This window comes from Thermobia domestica, chromosome 10 (assembly GCF_964235325.1).
Source record: "Thermobia domestica chromosome 10, izTheDome1.hap1.1, whole genome shotgun sequence".
In the NCBI taxonomy this organism is placed as follows: domain Eukaryota; kingdom Metazoa; phylum Arthropoda; class Insecta; order Zygentoma; family Lepismatidae; genus Thermobia; species Thermobia domestica.
Genome location: NC_137463.1, coordinates 217,395,321 through 217,419,037, shown reverse-complemented (window position 1 = coordinate 217,419,037; position 23,717 = coordinate 217,395,321). Strand labels below are relative to the sequence as shown.

At 34.3% G+C, this 23,717-nt stretch overlaps 1 protein-coding gene across 1 annotated transcript; it reads right to left on the bottom strand.

Moving 5' to 3' along the window:
- Nucleotides 1-21,640: 21,640 nt before the first annotated feature.
- Nucleotides 21,641-23,068, bottom strand: LOC145661777 (glutamate receptor U1-like). Its single transcript, XM_081727114.1, has one exon. It carries the CDS (start codon nucleotides 23,066-23,068, stop codon nucleotides 21,641-21,643), a length of 1,428 nt encoding a protein of 475 aa, XP_081583240.1.
- Nucleotides 23,069-23,717: the final 649 nt, after the last annotated feature.

Below are 23,717 nucleotides of genomic sequence, written 5' to 3'. Positions count from 1 at the left end.
TGTCTGGGTTGACAAGCGCAAGGCGGCGCCAATAGCGCCGGGCCGTTTGGTTGTAATGTATTATCCATACTGCCTAAGAAGCAGTAGAGCGCAAGTGTGCAATGAACTGAGTAGAAGTTGTTAGAGTAAAATCGGAAACGTCTCTCCTTTCCGAAGGTGAAAAATTATTGTCACCCAGTTATGGGATCTCACAAGAGAACATCTTATATTGATAATATCATTGTCCAATCAAACAATGCGCAATCGACAGAGAAGTGAAGAAGAGTGAGAAATCCAAAGTTTTACGAGCCGACACCTAGAAACAGGAGATACAGAGGAAAGAAGGATCTAGAATCATGTGAAGATAGCAATGCAAAGGATATAATGACACAGAAAGAACTCCAAAATGATTAAAGTAATCAAAATGACATTTACACAACAGTATAGTAAGCAAACATTGTACCCACTGACATGTTCAATAACACCATATATAATGCAGTGTTGCCAACTGATCACAAAATGAAGTTTTGTTGAATGGCACGGAACATAAATTATAACATTTAGCGAACCTAATTATGAGTAGAACCATACCTATGAAACATTGATATACAGTGTTGTCAGTGTTTGAGGATAGGCCTATATGAATTCCTATATGAATTTTGGATGTAGGATAGTACATACAGTACACGATTCGAACTAGTTAAAAATAAAATATGAGACCACAAACAAGAATATAATTATAACTGAAGTACGAAAATAACGGACAAAGCACAGTGTCGACGCGTTTTCGCTCCCTACATTGCCAAAACTATTCCGAAATAGGACCCCTGAAACTTTTACTACTTCTTAAAACATACAATTGCGTTTCCAGTTTCCACATTAACAAAATTTCCAGGAGAGGATCCCCGAATCCACCCGAATCCTGGCTACGCCACAGTGCAGCACGTAAGGAACAACAAATCAATGCACATAGGTAACAACAATGAAATAATGATTGCATGCATCGACTAATACACTGTTGCACACAATGGTTCAGTACTCACTTGTAAGAACATTAAATTCTAAATGTTTATAGTTTATCAGTAGTCATATTCCAGATTTTACGAACACTGTTGTCTACGCGTTGCGATCTCTCTGCTGGTACATATTATATATTCTTTGAGTTTCTCCCAATATTACGTTTTACGTTGTATTTCAGCTCATCTCCACTGTCCACGTTCCCAACGAGCTAAAATCGTGCAACACATCTCGCCAGGACCGAATCTACGAAATATTGTGGCCGGGGCAAAGATATATATCTGCCCCCTTCCTCCCAATTTTGCATCGAAATGGAGCCCCTACATCCTCTCAACCAGCTGCGCCTCTGGGAAAATCCCTGCATTAACCCCTCCCCTACGTCCGACCCCGCATCTAGCTTAATATAGGATTCCACTACTACTATGTTGCAGAACGTTCCAATCGAAAGTCGAACACGTGTACTACCAGCAAGCCTGCGGAACACTTGGTCATTCAGGGGCATGGATCATTTCAGCTTATGTGTTGTGTTTTGGTACTATTCTGACATTTTCCTTTGGCAAACCTGCTTCGACACTATGCTTCGTCCGTTATTTTCGTACTTCAGTGATTATATTCTTCTTTGTGGTCTCATATTTTGGTTTTAACAAGTTTGAACCATGTACTGTATGTACTCTTCTACATTCAAGATTCATATAGGTCTATCCTCAAACATTGGCAACACTATACATCAATACTTCACAGGTATGGTTCTACTCATAGTTAGGTTTGCTATAGATGTTATAATTTGTGTTCCGTGAAATTTAACAAAACTTCATTTTGTGATCAGTTGGCAACACTGCATTATATATGATGTTATTGAACATGTCAGTGGGTACAATGTTTGCTTACTATACTGTTGTGTAAATGTCATTTTGATTACTTTAATATTTTGGAGTTCTTTCTGTGTCAGTGTATCTTTTGCATTGCTATCTTCACATTATTCTAGATCCTTCTTTAATCTGTATCTCCTGTGTTTCTGGGTGTCGGCCCGTAAAACTTTGGATTTCTCACTTTTCTTCACACCTCTATCGATTGCGCATTGTATGATTGGTCAACACTACTATCAATATAATATGTTCCCTTGTCAGCACGACAAAAGTGTCAAGTATGATAGTGTGTTGTGAACAGTGCCGGATTTACGTGTAAGCTAAACAAGCTATAGTTTAGGATTCACTCTCTTGAGGGCCCCAAAATCTCAGGAAAAACTGTATATACATTTCCAAATTATAAGAAAATCAATAAATAAAATAAAATTTACATACACATTCTTACACTGCTTCCTGTTGTATAGGTTTCTTTGATGTAAGTAATGGGGTCCCTTCTGCTAGTCAACTTCCTGAATTATCACTAGTTTCTTCATTTCTGTATGTAGGTTGCCTACGTTCGTCTGGACACACAAAGGGTCCCATTACTTCCAACACCTTCGGGCTCCACTAAAGCTAAATCCGACTCTGGTTGTGAGGAACAGTTCAAGGTAATGACGATCTACAGAATGTCTTTTAGATTTTCCAACGCGCTACTGGAATTTTTTCCTACCCACACACATTTGGGTAGTTTACTCTGAGATAAAAATTAAATTTTACATTTTTTTTCGAAAAGGGCGTTAATAATTTTAGTTTACATTTTATAAATTAATATTATATTAACAATTCCATAATATAGATATCATTTGTTTTTAGCAAGGGCCAGAACATGTAGTTGGAGTAAATTCTTTTCGGATTAATTTTAAATTACTTACGCAATTATGTTCGTATTTCATGATTAACTCTATAATGTGGCGTAAAGTATTTCTGCCCAAACAGTCCAGAAAGGATAGTTTATTCTTGGGTGTGAATTATCTTCAGAAAATTTACTCAAAAATGACTCATTCGATTTTGTTCATTTTCCGCAGATTTCAATAACAATCCTACAATACGGCGTAAACCATTTCTCTTCAATATATCACCAATTATTATTAGTGGACTTTTGTGGCAAATTGCATTTCGAAGTTCTGCGAAAACATCTATTATACGTAATTATGTTCAAATTTCATCTTAAATGTTCCGTAATAACTACAACGTAGCTTCATTTAATTAACAAAATGAGATCGAGGAAGTTTAATAAGATGGTTCGTACATTTGCTTTTCTTCTGGTACCATAACAGAACATTTTCGGCAATGAACACTAACAGACTAACTATTAATCCAGTGACCAAAAGAAAAAATTCACCAATTAAGTTATGTACTGAAAGTGGCTCATTACTAGTTTCTCTTTGAAAAGAGTGAAATTTGTCAATGATATCCTCTTCCCATTTAGTTGTCAAGCCAGATTGAAATATTCGCTCTGACAAATTGGAGATAGTTTTATGGAAAATTGATCTTTTCTGCAGTAGAACTGTTGTATAAAATGTAGTGATAACTTCTTCCATTATGTGAATGAATGAAGAGGCCGATCCCTTCGGGAAAACGTTGGGTAACATACATTTGACTAATGTTAATTCAGTCGCTAACGCATAATCCCTAAATGTGCCAACACGTTTAAGTAATTCTGGACGGAAATTTTCTGGTTTCATGTTTCTGTAAATATACCTCGATACAAAATCATTTGATTCTTTAAATAAAGCTCTTGACGTATGACCACCACTAAGTGTTAGACCTGATTTTACAAATTCTTCCATTGAGTTCATATCCTTTTCATACACGGTTAATGTTAGAAAACTAACTAAAGAACTTTGATATGCTGTGCATATAACAACGGAATAAAGCACCCATTTGATGAACAAATATCGAAGAAAAGTTGTCTTTGGTATCTGTGTTGAATGACCAATAGCAATTGACAGTGACTTTAAAATAAGATTCCGAAGAAATAATTCATTTTGTTCCTTGTGTCTAATTCGCTTAGTAATTAGAAGTAGCAATAAATATGAAATTTGAAAAGCAATTATAAGCATCCAGCAGCGAAGTTGAAAAGGTAAGTAGATACTTTTCCATGTTGGTACTTCTAATGCCTTTGGCACAATCCATACCATTTTTCGAAGCATTTTTGTTATCACCAGTTCAGTCACTTGAAAGCGCTCTATCGTTGATAGTAGTCCAGCAACGCCTATATCTGCCCTGGTGTGATACACATCTCCAAATACCCCAGAGTACGTTCCATTTTTCAACCTGCGCCCCCACTTTTGTCTGTCCGCAGGTGTTCGAACACTAAGCGTGAAATTCATTTTCTCGGACAAAGTCTTGATAAAATTTCCTTCAGCACCGTCTAAATCACTTGGATCCCCAGGTTTAATTCTTGTGTTAGGGAACATATCAAACGTACTAACACGTAGTGGGCACTTGTTTAAGTTTGTCACTTTTGAGAAAAAGTCCTTATTTGGCACATCATTGCACTTGCTAATTGAAGTAATACTATGAGCATAACCACAATTTCCGTGAGAGTACAAAGAGAATGTATACAATTCTAGTTTGTGACTAGAACAAATACCAATTAAAACATCTACCAATTTCAAAGTGAACATTTGATTAAAAGCAAAGGTTAGATTTTCCAAACTTGGCGCTATTTCGTCCAAAAACAGCATTATTATTTTTGATTCCGAATTCCATAATTTGGTGGGAAAGTAGGAAATCACGTTCGTAAAATTGCTGAGATAGATTAAAGTAAAAAGAATACATTTTGTTTCTGGCAACTTGTTTCTAAATACATTAAGATCGTTCATTATAGTAACTGGTGACTGAACACATGGCGTTCTTGAGAAAATAGAGTTATATTGGTTTTGCAAGTTTAGTACAAGTAGATTGTAATTTCTATTAGAATATCTAGAAAATACATCGCAGATGGATTCCGTGAAGATTTTATCTGAAGTTACTCCTGGTATTAGCTCACTGTCGCAATTCACGGAAATAGTTTTATTTATTGTTATTACTAAAATGACAGATTTAACTAGTTTTCCTGTCCAATTTATTTTTAAAAGCCACCCTTCAGTTTCACCCATTCCTATTTCTGTTTAATATATACGTCTTCTACTATGATTCTTATTTAATAATAATTTCTGTAAACATAATTTATGGATTCCAATTCCTTCTCGTTATTCAAATATATGAATTGTAATTATTGTCCACTGAATAATGTTCTTAAGAAACTTCAATTGTGTGGAATTTGGTAAATATTTTGTTTTCAATTAAGAAACACGTTGACTTGGTGTTATATAATTATCATAAGGACACAATATTTAAATCATTGATTAGAATATAATATATGTAATTAAAGTTTAGTTCATGAAGTTCGCGTGTATTACTTGTACTATTTCACATTTTTCAGTATCCAGAAACAAATTTAGTTCCTGCAACATTGTTGAAGTGAGTGAATATTCTTCTTTTACAGTTTAAGGTTGTGAATTTATTTAAGTCCCATTTTTATCTAGTGAAAATGTACAGAACGATTTGTATGAGATAGAATCTTATTAGCCTGCATTATTTAAAGCTTGTTCATTTTTCTCAATTTTCTTCTTCAATCTGAAAAGTAGAAACAATATTTTTGTATACTAATGTAATAATATAATAAGTTTAGAATTTATTTTCTTAGCGTTAGTAATTCAAATCACACTTAAATACTTAACACAGTAGGAAAATATAATATATTAATTTAAGAACTAAGAATTTCAAAAGAAGAAATAGACTTTGCTAATTGAAAATTTCATTAATAGGTTACTTTCATCACACCATCAACACCAAATTATTAATCCTCTATATTGTGCCCAGTTCAATATTCTATTTACCAATAATTTTGAAATTCGAGTTATTTGAGTTATAACACAAATCGACACGCTATATTATATTTTGTGCTAATCACAAAATTACTATATATTCATAGAACTTAAAATGTTAGTTATTGAATTCCTATGTCTTTGTGTGTGTGTGTGTGTGTGTGTGTGTGTGTGTGTGTGTGTGTGTGTGTGTTATTTGCGAATTTTTCAATTTGGAGCCCTTCAATCCATAAAGCATCAAAAACTATCTGAAAGGACTGATGCAATTTTTCGCGTCACTCCTACCGTTCCCGAGATATTGGCCAAAAATGTTCCTATTTTTCGAGATTTAAGGAGCCATATCTAAGGAACCGTAAGTCATAGACATATCATATTGGTATTGATTAATACCTAAGAGAATGGTGCAGATTGTGACACCAAATAGCACTGGTAGCCATTGTCAAACTGGCTGCCGTTCCCTACGTATTGGCCACAAAAAAGTTCAGATTTCGGGAGACTTCAGGAGCCATATATCGGGAACTGTAAGTCATAAAGATATGATATTTTGCGAATTTTTTTCAATTTTGAATCCTCTATTTTGAGCTCTATAATGATGAATTTTATATTTTTTAAACAGCCGTTTTACATGTTGATTATAAAATTCACCTCCTAAATATGTTTGTATGTTAATCACGGGCAACTTTTTTTCGTAATTTTTCTTATTGAATTTTACAATTTCAAGACATTTTTTGTTTTTGACGGAGCACAATATGCATATCGTAAAAAAATATCAATACAACATAATATATATTTGTAATAATTATTTTATTTGGAAATTTTTTTGGATATCTGCTAAATCCATTTGTAATATTTGTTGTCTTCGTAAAATAACATATCGTAGAACATTTTAACAGAACTCTTGAACAAAACATATGGAAAAAGTTTAGTACTCAAGGAAATTATAAATGGATAGATATATTACAAGAATTATTTAATGAGTATAATAATAAAGTACATAGAATAATTGGTATAAAGTCTGTAAAAGTTAATAAGAAAAAATAATTATTTTTAAGTTCGTTCTCTTGGAGTGTTCTCAACTGATTTAATTGTATTTTACAGCATTTTCAATTGCTTTACACTATAATGCAACTTCTTTTCGCAGTTACGTTAAACTTATGTTACCTATGTTAAAATATTATCTTACCTATTTGAAACGTTATTCTATGAAACACACATAGAATACGAATATATACGTAAAATAATATCCTTTGTAAAGAAAATTTTTATGTTGTATTTAAATTGAGATTTTTTTGTTATTCGTAAAGTTATCTACGGTAATTGTGTACGCTATAAATTAGAATATGTGACGATGATCTGGGATGTATGTACAAAATTCGACACACAAAATAAAATTAATACGACCAAAATTTGTTTTTCTTTTTTTAACAAAGAATCTTATTTGTATTTAGAAACGGTATATATACAGTATATTTAACATTATTCAATGTATACCTTGAATCCAGGAAAACTAATTTCTATTATGTGTTCCAAATCGCTTCAAAGAAACTATTACTAGATTCTATTTCAAATTACATAAAGAATAGAACCAGTTCTCGCTTAGCAACTTTTCAAAAAATAGAACAGAGCATGAATACATATACTATATAAACAACACACTACTTACAAGACCAAGGTAAACATATTTAATATATACATTTGCTTCGTAAAGTATGTAACAAGCATGCTACAGACAAATTAATAGAACTGTTCTGTTCAAGTGGAGGAAAATTATGTCAAATGGTGATGAAGTACCTTGGGTAATTTTGATGAATTAGTTTATTGTTTGTTTGATACCATATTATTATATTTCTTAGAACTGAAGTCTGCAAACAAGATTACTTCTAGGTTAAAAACATATGCTGTGTAACTAATTGTTTTGTACGATTTGTATAATCAATATTAACGTGTATTGAAGACTATTTGATTTGTGTTTCTGTATGACTAATACAATAAATATTAGGGTATGCTCTCTATGTGCATGGAGATTGTTAGGTTTAATAAGACTAGCAATATATTGTCAACTGGTAGAAGTGCCTATTCCTTCGACGGGAAAAATAATGATTACACAATCCCTCAGAATGTAATGAAATGCATGAATATATATATATATATAACAACGAAAGCAATGCCGAGAGGTTCTCAGGCTAGCCGATGTATCTGTTCTTTGCATGGAAGAATAAGGCTAATAAAAAAAATCAAGATCCGACACATATGGAATCAGCAACACATAAATATGTTTTATTTGCCACCTCACAGGCAAAATGATTCAGTTACAATCTCCAAAATGAAATGAAATGAAATCTTTTAAGTTTTATGTCCCACGGTTATGCCGGCTAGGTTAGAGGAGATGGTGATGATGAGAAATAAATGAGATGGTGGAATGAAGAAAGTGAGAGGAAACGGGAGAATCCCGAGCAAACCCACGCACGCGATGTTTGTCTACTACAAAGCTCACTTGGCGCGAGGTGGGGTCGAACCAAGAACCCCATGCACCAGAAGTGAATACTGAACCACCGCGGTCCCCTCAATCTCCATTCGACTCGAAAGTCAAAAAGGGTTTCCTACGCAATTACATCTGGTCAAGATCTATCTACGCACAAAACGCTTGAGTTGCCTACCTCACAGGCAATGTAGTTCATTGTACATATACGTATTTCATGTTTCGTCCCATCAATCTCCTGTCGAATCGAAAATCAAACAGGGCTTCGTACCCGAGTAGATCTGATCAAGATCTATGTGAACACAAAATTTGGTGATTCTAGGTGACTTTTTCTATGAGAAAATCTGATGAGGGACAGACACAGACATGTACACTCATGTCCAAAATTATTGTCGCATATCTATAACTGTCTTCTTGTAAGAATATAATTTGATAATGACTTTGCAGGATACTTTTAATACTGATACTATGTGTATAATCGGGAAATGTGTATTTGTGATAAATTTCATAGGAAAAGAATTATAAATACGAAAATTAGAATGAATAAAACAAAATGTTGCTAAATGGACAAGAAAGTTTTATTTTCGTTTTATTGTTTTCGTTTTTGTTCGTTATATTATTTACTGTTCTTTTGACATGAAATTTTCCACATACATGTCTTTGCTGATTATACACATACTAACATTATAAGAAATACCGAGCGAAGTGCTTATCAAATTATCAAATTATATTCCTAGAAAAACATATTTATAGACATGCGACAATAATTGTGGACATGAGTGTACATACTGACAGACTCATAAGTTTTATATATATATATATATATATATATATATATATATTAAGAGATGTGAATTTCCCGAATTTATTGTTATCATACGTATAATGTATCATTTTAGAATATTAACTTATTAATTGTAGTAGTAAATCAGATTGCAGGTCTTATGCACTTTTTTAAAATTTACAGTGGAATTTGTGATTTTAACATGACTAAGTTTGTGTATATGCAGTAGTGGACAGGCATCACATGTTAATGTGTATATACTGTATAAGCACAACTGAACACTGTCAGTAAATGTATACACACTTGTGTTCAAAACCAAATAACTACGTGGCCTATTTTCCTAGCGACCTTTCTTCATATTCAAATAACGTTCAGTTTATGATTTTTTAAGAAAATAAATGTGTCACTGTCGAATTTAGCCTCGGGCAAATGTGAGGGTGCACTTATTTCGGTTGCACATATGGCGTGTGGAGTGATAACGGTGGTTCCAATTCTGTGAGATAATAATCAAAATTTTAATCGTTTCTATATAATAGAATTTGTATACAGATAACGCAGACTCAGACTGTACAGGTAACTGAAATGAAAGGCTGGATACTTAACGTAAATCCATATACCGGTCGCACTTCTTCACTCATGTGGCTCAAATCAAACACTGTATCATCGTAATAAAGTTTTGGTACACTCGTTTTCTTCGCTGTCCTCCATAGTTACCTCTGCCTGTCCTACTTCCATGTGGGCTTCGGTGCTGTTTCTGCTGGTGCTGCTGCTGTACGGGTGATTGCGAATATAAAGATTTCCGTGCTGCCACCTGCTGGGAAAGCTGAGAAATCCTCCAAAAATATTCAAGAAGAGACGTGGCGATGTGGGCGCTGCCTACCACAAATGAAGAGCTCTTAATAGGTCTCATCCCGGCGAAATTAAAATTCTGCTAATTTTACAGTAATTATGTGATATCTTCAAATAGATAAAAGATAATCGAAATGTGGAACAAGAGCGCCCTAGGCAATAACATTTTACATGAGTTACCGTTATCACGACTCACTTATCTGCTTTCGATTTCGAGCCGTTCTGAAAATCGGCATTTATTTTCGTGTTTCTAAACGGTTGAAAACGGAAAGCCACTAGGTGACTTGCGATAACGGTACCTTACGCAAAATAATGTTGTCTAGGGCGCTTTTGTTCCACATTTCAATTATCTTTTATCTATTTGAAGATATCACATAATTACTATAAAATTAGCGATTATTTTAATTTCGTCGGAGAGACAGCACTCTCTTCATTCGATTGAAGAAATACATTCCCGGGTAAGGTTTGTAAAAACTAGTCAATTTTAGATTAATATAGAGAATATTTTCTCTGATGCTTTTTAATATCTGTTGGGTTGAAATTGGTTAATATTGCGGGTGTACATTTTGCCTCCCCATATTATTCGATTTTAAAAGTATATGTTCTGCGAAAATTTATTAGAAAATCTTTGATTTTTATGGAACATTGTCTGTATTTTTCTCAGACAAACTTTCTTCTATAAATTGTTGAGACAGGAGAGGATGAGATTACTATGTCTCATAAAAACTTGTTAACAACAACTTTCGTGAACATTACTTGATTTTTACATGAATATAAGATATTTTCTTTCAGGTTTCCCAATAAATTGATAAATGTTTATGGTTGAGATCATTCTAGAGTCAAAGAGACAAAGCAATTTACCCTAGTTTTAGATCATGTTTAAGTTTCGTCAAACAGAGATTTTGGCCAGGGGTGAAGTAGAGTTTGAAATCGTTGAGTTTTACGTCCCACGGTTCTGCCGGTTAGACTAAAGGAAGGGGTGAAGTAGAAATCGCTGTCCCCTACGCTGAATTTTTATCAAGCTGCTTTGGACAGATTGTTGCAACAGCCAAAAGCGATCATTATGTATTCTTTTAAAAATACGAGCGGCTTAGGCTTCAAGAGGCTTATTTTAGACTTCTTGTTAAACTTGACAGAGCTACCTTTGGTTGGTATACAGATGCCCTTAGAGAACAGTTGTGAAACTATTCGTAACGTTTCGTAGTATTGATAAGGAATGAAATTTCAATTCAATTCATTAGATACTATCTACTTTTAAAATGTTCGAAATGGGTGACAGCATTAATTTCCAGTAGTAATTGTTAACTTTTGAAATTTTATTCTTTTTATGACCACTTAAATAGCATAATTGCAATTCTTTTACCTTAAAAAAGTATTCTGCGAAATGTAGCGGAAATTCAGAAAGAGCCTTCTGTGCGAATTTCTCAATATTGATCGATAGAGCTTAAGAATGTGTTTAATGTTTCTATTTAAAATCCAAAATATAATTTGGCTACTGCATAGCTTTGAAATCACAGAAATTACTTAATTTGTTAATGACTGAAAGTTCTGAATTTAAGGTTGCTTATTATTAATATTAATATATTAAAATATACTAGTACGTGGTGTTTGCGATACAAAATCCTAAAAGTGCGATGCAAACGAAAAATTGTGTCCCAAAATGTGATGCATCTATCATCATAGTATGTTACGGAAGTGAGGTAATTTGGAACAGAAAACAGTATATTATTGTCTTCCTTCATGGCTATGGATTTCTTTCCATCTTACATACAGCTGAAGCTCAGTGAGGTGAATCCGACGTTTCCTTTAGGTGTCTGTTAGATTATCAACAATACAATATACTACAGACTACATGCCAAGTTACTGGAAACTGTGGAGCTGAGGACAGAAACTATATCCGCTTGAACACTTTATTGTTTCTATAAAGAACGAAGATTAATGTGCTCTCGAAATCCAAGGTCTGAGTTTCGGACTAACTGAAACATGGAACTCTCTTCAACTCTCCTATCTTTCCATAGTTGTTTCATAGCGTTGGCCCAGAAATATAATTATATTTGTTACTCTCTCCTCTTATGCATTGAAATGACAAAAGGAAATCGGTGTTCGATTCAAAGCTTTTAAAACTAACTAAGGAACTAACTCAATGTCCTATGGGACCCGGAGGTTCAATGCCGTGTTCACAAAAGCTCTCCACTGACTTCTATCCTTAGAGAACTGGATCGAGTTTCTACTTTGTATTCCTATTTCTGCGAGATCCATCTTAATATTGTCTTCCCATCTACGTCTACGTCTTTCTAAAAGTTGTTTTCCGATTTGTCTTCCAGTTAAGCGTTCCTACTTTCTCCCATCCTGGTTACATGACCTGCCCACTTGAGCCTCCTAGATTTGATGACCCTAACAATGTTTTGTAAACCGTATAAATTATGTAGTTCCTCGTTATGAAGTTTCCGCAATTCCCCATTTCCGTTCCTCTTGGGCTCGAATATTCGTCTCAGAATCTTGTTCTCAAACACTTTCAGTCTACGTTTTTCCCTCAGAGTAAGCGACTATGTTTCGCAACCATACAGAACAACATACATGATTATCGTTTTATATCTTTTAATCTTCAAATTCCTCAACAGAATTTGTGACGACAAGAGATTTTGAACTGAATAATAACACGGATTCCCTGCTTTAGTCGGCATTTAATCTCTTCGTGAAAATGGTTTTCGTCTGTCAATATTGATCCTAGATATATTATTATTATTATTATTATTATTATTATTATTATTATTATTATTATTATTAGTAGTAGTAGTAGTAGTAGTAGTAGTAGTAGTAGTAGTAGTAGTAGTATTATTATTATTATTATTATTATTATTAATAATAATAATAATAATAATAATAATAATAATAATAATAATAATAATAATAATAATAATAATACTGGCCGACGTCAGTTAGTTACAGTAAGGAAAATATCTGATTCTGACTAATTTCAGGATGCTGAATTCGAAAGTGATAGCCGTTTTACTACATCAGCTCATATTTTGGCGTTATGCATTGTTGCCAATTTTGCCGGTTTCTAGGGACGGCTTCAGTTGTCAACGAAGTAACCGGTCTCACAATGCTATTTGAGTAAGAAATAAATTAGATTTCACTCAGTTGGCTACTGAGAGGACCCTTTGTTGTTGCCATATATATATATATAACAATGAATACCGGGAGGATGGGGATGATTGAAATGCTTGACACTTGTGTTCCTCCCTCTCCATTGTTCGTTTGTTTTAGACCACTGAAACCGGTTTAAAAAATAGGGTCTATGTGGCAACAATGAGCGGCACGATGAGCGGCTCTTATGCATTGCAGTAAGTAATCTCTCAAGTGTTTAAGTATTTTGTCGGAAGAATTGACTTGGAATTTTTACGTCAATAACTTCAGTTTTATTTTACCGTATTTTTAGAACTGTTTGCCTGTGTTTTCAGTATCTTTAGGGATTTTATGGAATAAGTGGTTGTGCTGTTGCTCTGTTTCTCTTTCCTGTACAAAATGTCAAGTTCTTCCCGCAGAGGATGTAAAAACTCACCGGACAGATTTTGTTGTATCTGTGGCGTATTTATGGTTAAGTCGCAGATTTTATCGATAAATGATGACGTTAGGAAAGCATATTATTTTTATTTTGGCTGCAAGTTCGGTGATCAAGACAAAAGCTGGGCCCCTCATGTGTGTTGTTTGATGTGTTATGCGACTCTGACTGCCTGGCTTAAAGGAACCAAACGAAGGATGCCTTTTGCTGTTTCGATTATATGGAGAGAATCCCGGAATCATTATGATGATTGCTATTTCTGTATGATGAATACAGCAGGAAGTAACAAGAAGAAACAACGTGCCATCGAATACCCTAACTTGCAATCCGCGACCAGTGCCCATGGAGAAACTTTACTTGTACCTACTCCTTCGAAAGATTGGGAAACTATCGATATTACAACGCCTACAGGAAGCGATGAGGATACCAACTTAATATCTGCATATGAAGATCCGAGAGGCAGTTCCTTCTACGTAAAATTAGCCTCACTTCATCCTACAACATGAGTTGAATGATTTAGTGAGAGAGTTACAACTTTCGAAAGAGAAAGCTCAACTTTTCGGTGCTAGACTCAAAGAGTGGAATTTACTGGCTCCTGGATCTACTTACACTCACCACAGGAAAAGGAACGAGGCCCTTTTCTGAATACTACAGAATGGAAGGTTCCCTTTGCCTATGCACGGACATCAATGGTCTGATGAATGAATTAGAAATTCAACATGATCCATCCGATTGGCGTATTTTCATACATTCGTCTAAGTACAGTCTGAAAGCAGTTTTACTTCATAATGGAAATAAGCTGCCGTCTATTCCTGTGGCACACTCTGCTTCGATGAAAGAGACTTACGAGAATCTCGCACTCATTTGAAATCGTATTAACTACAAAGAATATGGTTGGCAAATTTGAGATTTGAAAGTTATTGCAATATTACTTGGTCTGCAAGGTGGATTTACAAAGTACTGTGGTTTTTTGTGACTTTGGGACTCAAGAGCCAAAGAAAAAGATTTTTCACAAAAAGAGTGGCCTCCCAGAGAGACATTTAAGCCCGGTACCAACAGTGTCAAGTATGAGCCTCTGATCGATCCAGCTAAGGTGCTGCTTCCACTTCTTCATATTAAGTTGTGCCTCATGAAGAATTTCGTAAAAGCTATGGACAAAGAAGGTGGAGAATTTAAGTATCTTAGACAGTGTTTTCCAAAACTAAGTGATGGTAAATTAAAAGAAGGAGTTTTCACAGGACCTGATAATCGCAAACTTATCCATGACGAATTGTTTGAACAGAGTTTAAACGACAAAGAGTTAAATGTCTGGCGTGCTTTTGTTCAAGTTGTAAAAGTTTTTTTTGGGCAAAACTAAAGCTCAAACTAAAGGCTCTGGTGCAGCAACTTCTGGTCGCATATGAAGCTCTAGGATGTCGCATGTTTTTGAAAACCCACTTTCTGCACTCCCACCTCAACTTCTTTCCAGGAAATCTTGTAGATGTAAGCGACGAAATGGGAGAACGGTTTCACCAGCATATAAAACGGTGGAAACTCGATATCAAGTACGTTGGGACCCTGCAATGATGGGAGACTATTGCTGGTTGGCGAAGAGAGAGGACCCAACATTTCATAAAAGAAAAAATAAGCAGATGATGTTATTTGCAGCTCTAAACATTAGACTTTATAAATTACTCTGTGTATGTAAATGCTAATAGGCCTACACTAACAGAATATATATAGTTTTTTAGTGCTAATACACAAACAGAATATATAATTTTTTTAACTAGTTTGATTCAATAAATTAATTTTAAGAGTTTTAAAAACTGAATGTCGTTCTTGACCAACTGTCGAAATGAAGTTGATTCCCTTTCGGCATGCAAACAGCTCTTTGGCTGGTACACTTCATGATAGCTCATTTTCCCTATTATGGTAAATCTCGCAACTATGCGTTACACAAAAATGCGAGCCAATGTAGTAAAATGGATATCATATTCATATTCAGAGACTTAAAATTAGTCAGAATCAGTGAGTTTTGTGTCTGTAACTTTTCAAATGTTTAAAAACGTCGGCATGTGTAATAATAATAATAATAATAATAATAATAATAATAATAATAATAATAATAATAATAATAATAATAATAATAATTCAAAAAGAAAACTAATTTAGTAACAATTGACTGAAATATGAGTTAGGGAATGAATATTTGTGTGAAATTAAGTTGTTTTGTTTTCATCGCTAAAATTAAGATTCACTTCGCGGGCTGTGTGATTTCAATTTATTGTTTCTCGAAATCATTACGGTTTCAAAATTTATTTTAAAAATCTCCATATGGACACATTGAAAACCAGCTACCAGGTTAGGAGAATTGTAAAATGTAAAAATTATATTTTAAAAATATAATTGTTGACTTTTTTGCTACTTTGCTTTTCACTTTGATACCACTTTATGGTACTTTCTTTTTTTACCGTTTCGTGTTCGCGTAAAAGAATAAAATAAACAACATATACGTATAACATGTGTATATGTTTTGTATAAATACATACTGTGGTTCGGACTGCACTTACACTGTAGGTAAATGTCTCATATAGCCTTGCTGCTCAGCAGATAGCTTGCGGTATGTAGCTTGAGTAGGTTTTCTACAGCTTCAATTTGTAAGTTTACTAAAATCATTAGTCTTCGTCGATTTTCTCAAAAACTACACATGAGTTTGTATACTGACATATTTCAATTTGTTAGCTTAATTGGATATAACGTTTATTACATGACTCGTGTTTGGACATCTTTCCATTAAACGCTAGTAAAATTCTAGAATTTTTGGGATAAATTTTATTTCATTATACATACATCTGTTTACATTTTCTTCTCCTTTTTGTGGTAGACAAACACCGTGTGCGTGGGTTTTCTCGGGGTTCTCCCGTTTCCTCCCACTTTCTTCATTCCACCATTTCATTCATTACTCATCATCACCGTCTCCTTTAGCCTAACCGGCATAACCGTGGGACGTAAAACTCAAAGATTTCATTTTATTTCATTTTCTTCTCCTTGATGTAAATATTGGAGTATAAAAGAACGAAATACTTTACAACCTGTATTTTTGGCAATTACGCACAATAAATGAACTTCAGTATCGTTAGACGAAGTATTGTATTGTACGACATGTAATTTTATTTGATTTATGTTTATTGTTTAAGTTTTCGTTTCGCTGAAACCAATTGATTTCCTCAGAAGGTTTAATAAAGAAATACGTATATTATCTTTCTTCCCCTTTTCATCATAGGTTTATTTATTTTCAACTGTTTATTTAGTAAATATAAGATCATTTCTGTTGTTTTAATTTCGCTTGAATGAAGCTCCACGCACTTCTTGTAGTTTTTACGTTAATATACGAGGAGCAGTCGAAAAGTTCCCGGAAAGTTATAGTTGTGGCATTTGTGATGCAATTACATTGAATTTTGGGTAATACAGCCCTACGTTGGCTAATTCTAAATTCAACAAACGTGAACGCGTCTTAACAGGCAGTGAAGAAGTAGAGTAACTGAACGGAGGAGTTTCTAGTGATAGTTGGCTCAATTTCACAGATCGAGCAACGCGTAAACATCAAATTCATGTGTAAATTGGGGGAAATCTGCTTTAGAGACTTTGATAGTCTTAAAAACATTTTAACACCATCGGATATTTGTCTCTTCTCAAAGCTAGAAATGAGCCTTTTCCGTTTCGCCAACGTAGAAGAGATCAAAACTAATGCTAAGGCTAAACTTCGGAAGATACCAAAAGAGGCCTTTCGTCGTGTTTCCAGCGATTGAACAAGTGCGTCTCTGTTCCAAAGGTGTCAACTGTGAAGGTGGTAAAGTAAAAGTGTACTTATATTGTGGTAATAAAGAGCTATAACAAAATTCCTGGAAATTTTTGACTGTCCGTCGTATTCTGAGTCTTACTTATTTCTTTTATCTACCTCACACTTGAAATAACATGTTTCTATATTTTTGTTCTTGGTTTATTTGTTGACGTTTAGTGCCTCGTTTTAGTACTGAGGCTATTTGAGACCTGGACCTACAGTTTGCAGTGGAATCCCAACCACCATAGTGAATTCAATGTTTTCCCAGCGAAAATCCAAACTTGGATCTTGTGCACTAAATGTGCACATCATAATCACTAGGTTAGACCAGGAAAGACTCTAGATGTTGATGTCTGTATTACGTGCGGAATGGTGGCTTCAGTTAGTGAACAAGTTGGCTGTCATTCCTGAAAAGAGACGTTAATCAAAATTTAAAATTCATTGCGTATTATTGCCTCGTTTTATTTTCTTTCGTTTCTTTCTTTCTTTCTTTATTTATTTATTTATGTTTTATTGTTATGCAAAGAAAGTCATTTTAGTTACGTATTATGACTAATCGTCTTTCATTTAAAGCATAAGCATTACACAGACTTTTGGTAGTATATTTTTTCTTTGTAAAGAAAAATGATTTTCTGTTCTCTCTAAGGTAGTCAATTGATTGGTCAATTTTTATTAGACTCAACTATATATGTCAAGGTTAAAACTACCATTATTCTTTATCAGTTTTGAAAATTATGGCGAAGAGCTGGTAATTTTATTTTTCAGAGTTGGTAACTCTAGTTCTCTCTTCTCATATATCTGTTTTTGCTTCTGGGGATCCCTACGAAAGGAGGCAAGACTAGAAATAAAGTTTTCTCGTTTCGTCTCATAAATATTATGGAAATCTTGTCTTGTCTCAATTCTTATATATTCTCGTCGTGCCCCATTTCTTGGAAAAGTTCTCGTCTCGTCTTGTTCTGTAAGGTCATGTACATTTTTTATTAATTTCATTTTGAAGTTATCAAAATCCTTCTGCGTCACGAGACATCCACGAAGGGTGTTATATGACAACGTTCAATCTATGGATGGCCACAATTTTCTGAAATTGGAAATTTCACTCTCTGAGTTTCGAAAAAATTCCAGAATTTTACCGAAATCAGAATGTTTAAATTTCGGATTTTTCCGAATTCCGGAATTTTTCTGATTTTGCTTTACGGATTCCGGAAAGTAGAAATTCTAGAATTTGCCATCCCTAGTTTAAACCATATTTATTATTGAAGTGTACTGTGTAACGACTTGAATACCTTAAAACGTTGAAAAATGCTTTTCATTGTGTTCGTATCTATTTATGGTTTTTATACTATGAACCCATGTAACCCTAAAACAGTGTTTGAAATCTAAGAACTAATGCTTCCACAAGACTCGAGAAATTTCTGGTTTAGTTTTGATTCTTGCCTTGAAGAGAATCGTGATGCTTGTGTTCTGCTCTCGAACTCAAAAAAAGTACTTCTTGTCCCATTCCAAGAAGAGTTTCTCTCTACTACTACTACTACTACTACTACTATTATTATTATTATTATTATTATTATTATTATTATTATTATTATTATTATTATTATTATTATTATTATTATTATTATTTCTGCATTTCACACACATTTCTTTTATATTTCTCTGTTTGTAACAATTACCATTATACCAACTAGAGGTCTGAAATTTTGTACAGGTGCACAGGGCAAAGGGTGGTCAGATAACACATTTTATCGCAATTAAATATAGTATATTTGTATTTATTCAGGCATAAAAATAGATTGCATTATAGTTCAGACATGAAGCTGTAAGGAAAATACAAAACATCTTTGTCACCATTTAAGTTGTAGTTGTGAAAATCATACGGAAGAAAACATATTTGGCAATCTGTTCTACTTGGCAATTCGATTTCAAGAAACAAATTGCAATATCACAAATGCTTTTGGCTGGTTTGTAGTCCCTTGTTTTCCATTCTTCCATATATGGAGCACTTATCCGAGTTATCTTGAAATTCTCACGCAACACATTTAATTAGTGTATCCAGTTTGCTTTCGATTTTGATTTTTGATACAATTCAGGGCTCTCAACACATTCATTTTCAGCGTCCGCAAATTTTTAAAACTTCAAACTTTTGAAGATATTGTTAGCAATGAAATCAATTATTAAATTCGATTGACAAACAAGCTGAGCAATCTTTTCCACTACTAGAACAAAGGTTAACATCGCACTATTTGTCCCATCCAAAACGGGACCACATTACCCGACAATATCGAAACGCTTTTTGCTCAAGTTACCCATCTATATAGCAGCATTAGCCTATATGTATACAAGACGCTAACTACAGCAATGGAAACATGCTTCTCCAAAATGGGACCATACTAAGAAAGGAACAGTATCACTCTTTCCGATACAAAATACTCCCATTCCCAGATTATAGAGCAGTTTCAGAAGCATGTTACCAGAACACTCAAGAAAGGCATTTCCTCTGTGCTGAATCAGAAAGCTAACGGTAAACCGGAACTGCTTCTAGAGGACAATAAACAGGGAAGTCCACGGCCGACCCTGAACCGTATCCCGGAGATGATTCGGAAAGGCCTTTCTCGCTGATCCAGATCCTGCAACACAGAGAACCTTTGCAGTAAAGTTAAGGACCTCAGTAAAAGCAATGAACAACATAATCTTAGTTAACAAAGATATCTAAACAAATGACATGAAATTCGAGTTCACAAGCTGATATTGCAGAATGTGCCACGAATATTCAAGCTGTATTAACGCTACATTACGGGTGATAGTTGGGAGTTTGTGGTCAATTTAGTTTATGCATTCATTAATCTGAGTTCCTGCAACGAAGTACGCTCAATATATTACCCAACCACGGGGAGAGAAACATTTCGAACCATGGTATCAAGAAACGGTGAGAAGTTTTCATGATTATTACCAAATCCACTTTCAACGGCAAGTTAACCACGTGTCTCGTAGCTAGAAATGCCAGAGGCTATTATCAAAGGACTGTGTTGACACCGCTGTTTCGCACAGAGGTCCTATGGTACAGATTCTCATAAGGTATGGTTGTATTAAGATAAGGCGTCAAGCCTTACCTCTGTTTCTACCTGCTATTTTTTGCTCGGGTACAGCGAAATCCGTGTTAGGTCATTTGACGCCCAGCCAACCGTAGACAGCCTCTGAAAAACCTGCAGGAAGAGTAGACTAATCCCGACACAGCAATACTCCACACCAGATTTCTCCAATGGAATTTGCACTACAGAGCAACATTTCGAACTCACGGCCATCACATAGAATATCGTCAATGGTGGCTGCATCGTAGTGCAGAAGATACTTCATGTTCACTTTCGTTATCGTATATTGAAAACAATCTCTGTAGTCAAATAATAAATGCTTTTTTTTAAAAAATTAATAACAAGTGTATTTTGTTGTTAACAATATTGTTTCTCCATCTTAACTTTATCTCATCACGTTAACTAAACGCAACCATACTGAAAAAAACATTTTGTTCTGGAAGCCATAGCTATCTCACGGGAAAGGAACAGTCTCTATAGAAACAATGGGCCTTATCTGGCTGGCCCTTTTCAGGGACAAAAATAGATTCAACAAATTCATTTCTAGTAGCCACAACAGCCAATCAGGAGCCAGCATCTCTCAGCCAACTAGAAACCAGCATTTCCATCAGAAAGTTACAAGCCCCATCGATAGTTCTGCCCCTAAGTATTCATCATATATATACATATTCACATCTATATATATATGTATGTATAGATAGATAGATAGATATATAGATATATAGATAGATAGATATATTCACATCTCTGGTTTTGCCATGTAAATATCCTATTGCATAAACTATTAAGGGTTTTCTCCTTGGTTTCCAGTTTTCTTGTCCCTCTCTCAAATCAAATTATTCTTCTCTCGCGCTTTTCTATCATCTATTTTACTCTTCTTTCCTTCTATTTACACATACTTAGATCCGCGTATATATGTCTCTATGTAGATAGAAACCGCGGCACACAAACACACACACCCATCGACATATGCTTTAGTGCTAATCACATGTGAGGAGAGGTATGTGGACAGATGGATGATGACTTACTCTCTGTCAGGACGCGTTTTTTCCTGAGGGGCGTCCTATTTTAATAACTTTTCTCGTTCTGTTTCTCTTCATTACAATCAATGAAGATGAATGCGATGTCTGCATTCGAAAAGACGGATGTTAATATTTTCACTTGGCTGATAATCCGAGAAGACTCACTAAATCACGTAGAGAGAAAAATGTTATTCTTTCTATTATAACTTTGTTAATTGTTCGTCTTAAATATTGCGTAATAACTAAGAGGTGGCTTGATTCAATTCACGGAATGAGATCGAGAAAGTTTAATAAGATGGTTTGTATATTTTCTTTTGCTTTGGTACCATAACATAGCATGTTCGGCTATGAACACCGATAGACTAACAATTAAGCCAGTAACCAAAAGAACAAATACACCAGTTAAATGATGTACTGAAAGTGGCTCATTACTAGTTTCTCTTTGTAAAGGGCGGAATTTGTCGATGATATCCTCTTCCCATTTAGTTGTCAAGCCAGATTCAAATATTCGTTCTGATAAAGTATACATGGTTTCATAGAAAATTGACCTTTTCTGTAGCAGAATTGTTGTGTAAAATGTAGTGATAACATCTTCCATTATGTGAATGAATGAAGAGGCCGGTTCTTTAGAAAAAACGTTTGGTAATATACATTTGACTAGTGTTAATTCAACTGCTAACGCATAATCCCTAATTGTACCAACACGTTTCAGTAATTCTGGATGAAAAATTTCTGGTTTCATGTTTCTGTAAATATACTTCGATATAAAGTCATTTGAATCTTTAAATAATGCTCTTAATGTATGACCACCACTAAGCGTTAGATCTGATTTTACAAGTTCTTCCATTGAGTTCATATCCTTTTCGTACACAGTTAATGTTAGAAAACCAACTAAAGAGCTTTGATATGCTGTGCATATAATAAGGGAATAAAGCACCCACTTGATGAACAAATATTGAAGAAAAATTGTTTTCGGTACCGGGGTTGAGTGACCAATAGCAATCGCCAATGACTTTAAAATAAGATTCCGTAGAAATAATTGATTTCGATATTTTTGTATCACTCGCTTAGTAATTAGAAGTAGCAATAAATATAAAATTTGAAAGGCAATTATAAGCAACCAGCAATGATGTGTAAATGGCAAGTAGATACTTTTCCATGCTGGTATTTCTAATGCCTTTGGAACAACCCATCCTAAATTTCGAAGCATTTTTGTTATCACAAGTTCAGTCACTTGAAAGCGCTCTACCGTTGGCAGTAGTCCAGCAACGCCTATGTCCGCTCTGTTGTGATACACATCTCCAAATACCCCAGAGTACGTTCCGTTCTTCAACCTGCGCCCCCATTTTTGTCTATCTGCTGGTGTTCGAACATTAAGCGTGAAATTCATTTTCTGGGACAAAGTCTTAATAAATTTTCCTTCAGCACCGTCTAAATCACTTGGATCACCAGGTTTAATTCTTGTGTTAGGGAACATATCAAACGTACTAACACGTAGAAGGCACTGGTTTAAATTCTTCACTTTTGAGGAAGGTTCTATATTTGCCACATTAATACACTTGCTAATAGAAACTATGTTATGAGCAAAACCGCAGTTTCCGTGAGAGTACAAAGAATGTGTATAGATTTCTACTTTGTGACTAGCACAAATACCAACTAAAACATCTACCAATTTCAAAGTAAACATTTCATTAAAAACAGAGGTTAGATTTTGCAAATTTGGCGCTATTTCGTCCAAAAATAATATTATTATTCTTGATTCCGAATTCCATAATTTGATGGGAAAGTTGGAAATCACACTAGAAAAATTGCTGAGATAGATTAAACTAAAAAGAACACATTTGGTTTCTGGTAAGTTGTTTTTAAATACATGAAGATCGTTCATTATAGTAATTGGTGACTGAAAACATGACATATTTGAGAAAACAGGGTTATATAGTTTATGCAAGTTTAATACAACTAAATTGTAATTTCTATGAGCATATTTAGAAACTACATCACAGACGCATTCCGTGAAGATTTTGTCTGAAGTTGCTCGTGTGGTTAACTTGTCACAATTGAGGCAAATGGCTTCATTTATAATCATTATTAATATGAGAGCTGTAGGTAGTTCACCTGCGCAAGTTATTTTCAAAAAATATTTTTCTTGTTCACTCATTCTTATTGCTGTTTATTTCACATACGTTTTATAACTCTGATACTTATTTCGTAATAATTTCTGTAAACATAGTTTATGGATTCTAATTTCTTCTCATTATTATGCATGCACAGTAGCTATTATCCATTGCATTCTACTGTTCTTAAGAAAATTCCGTTGAATAGAATTTAGTATTTAG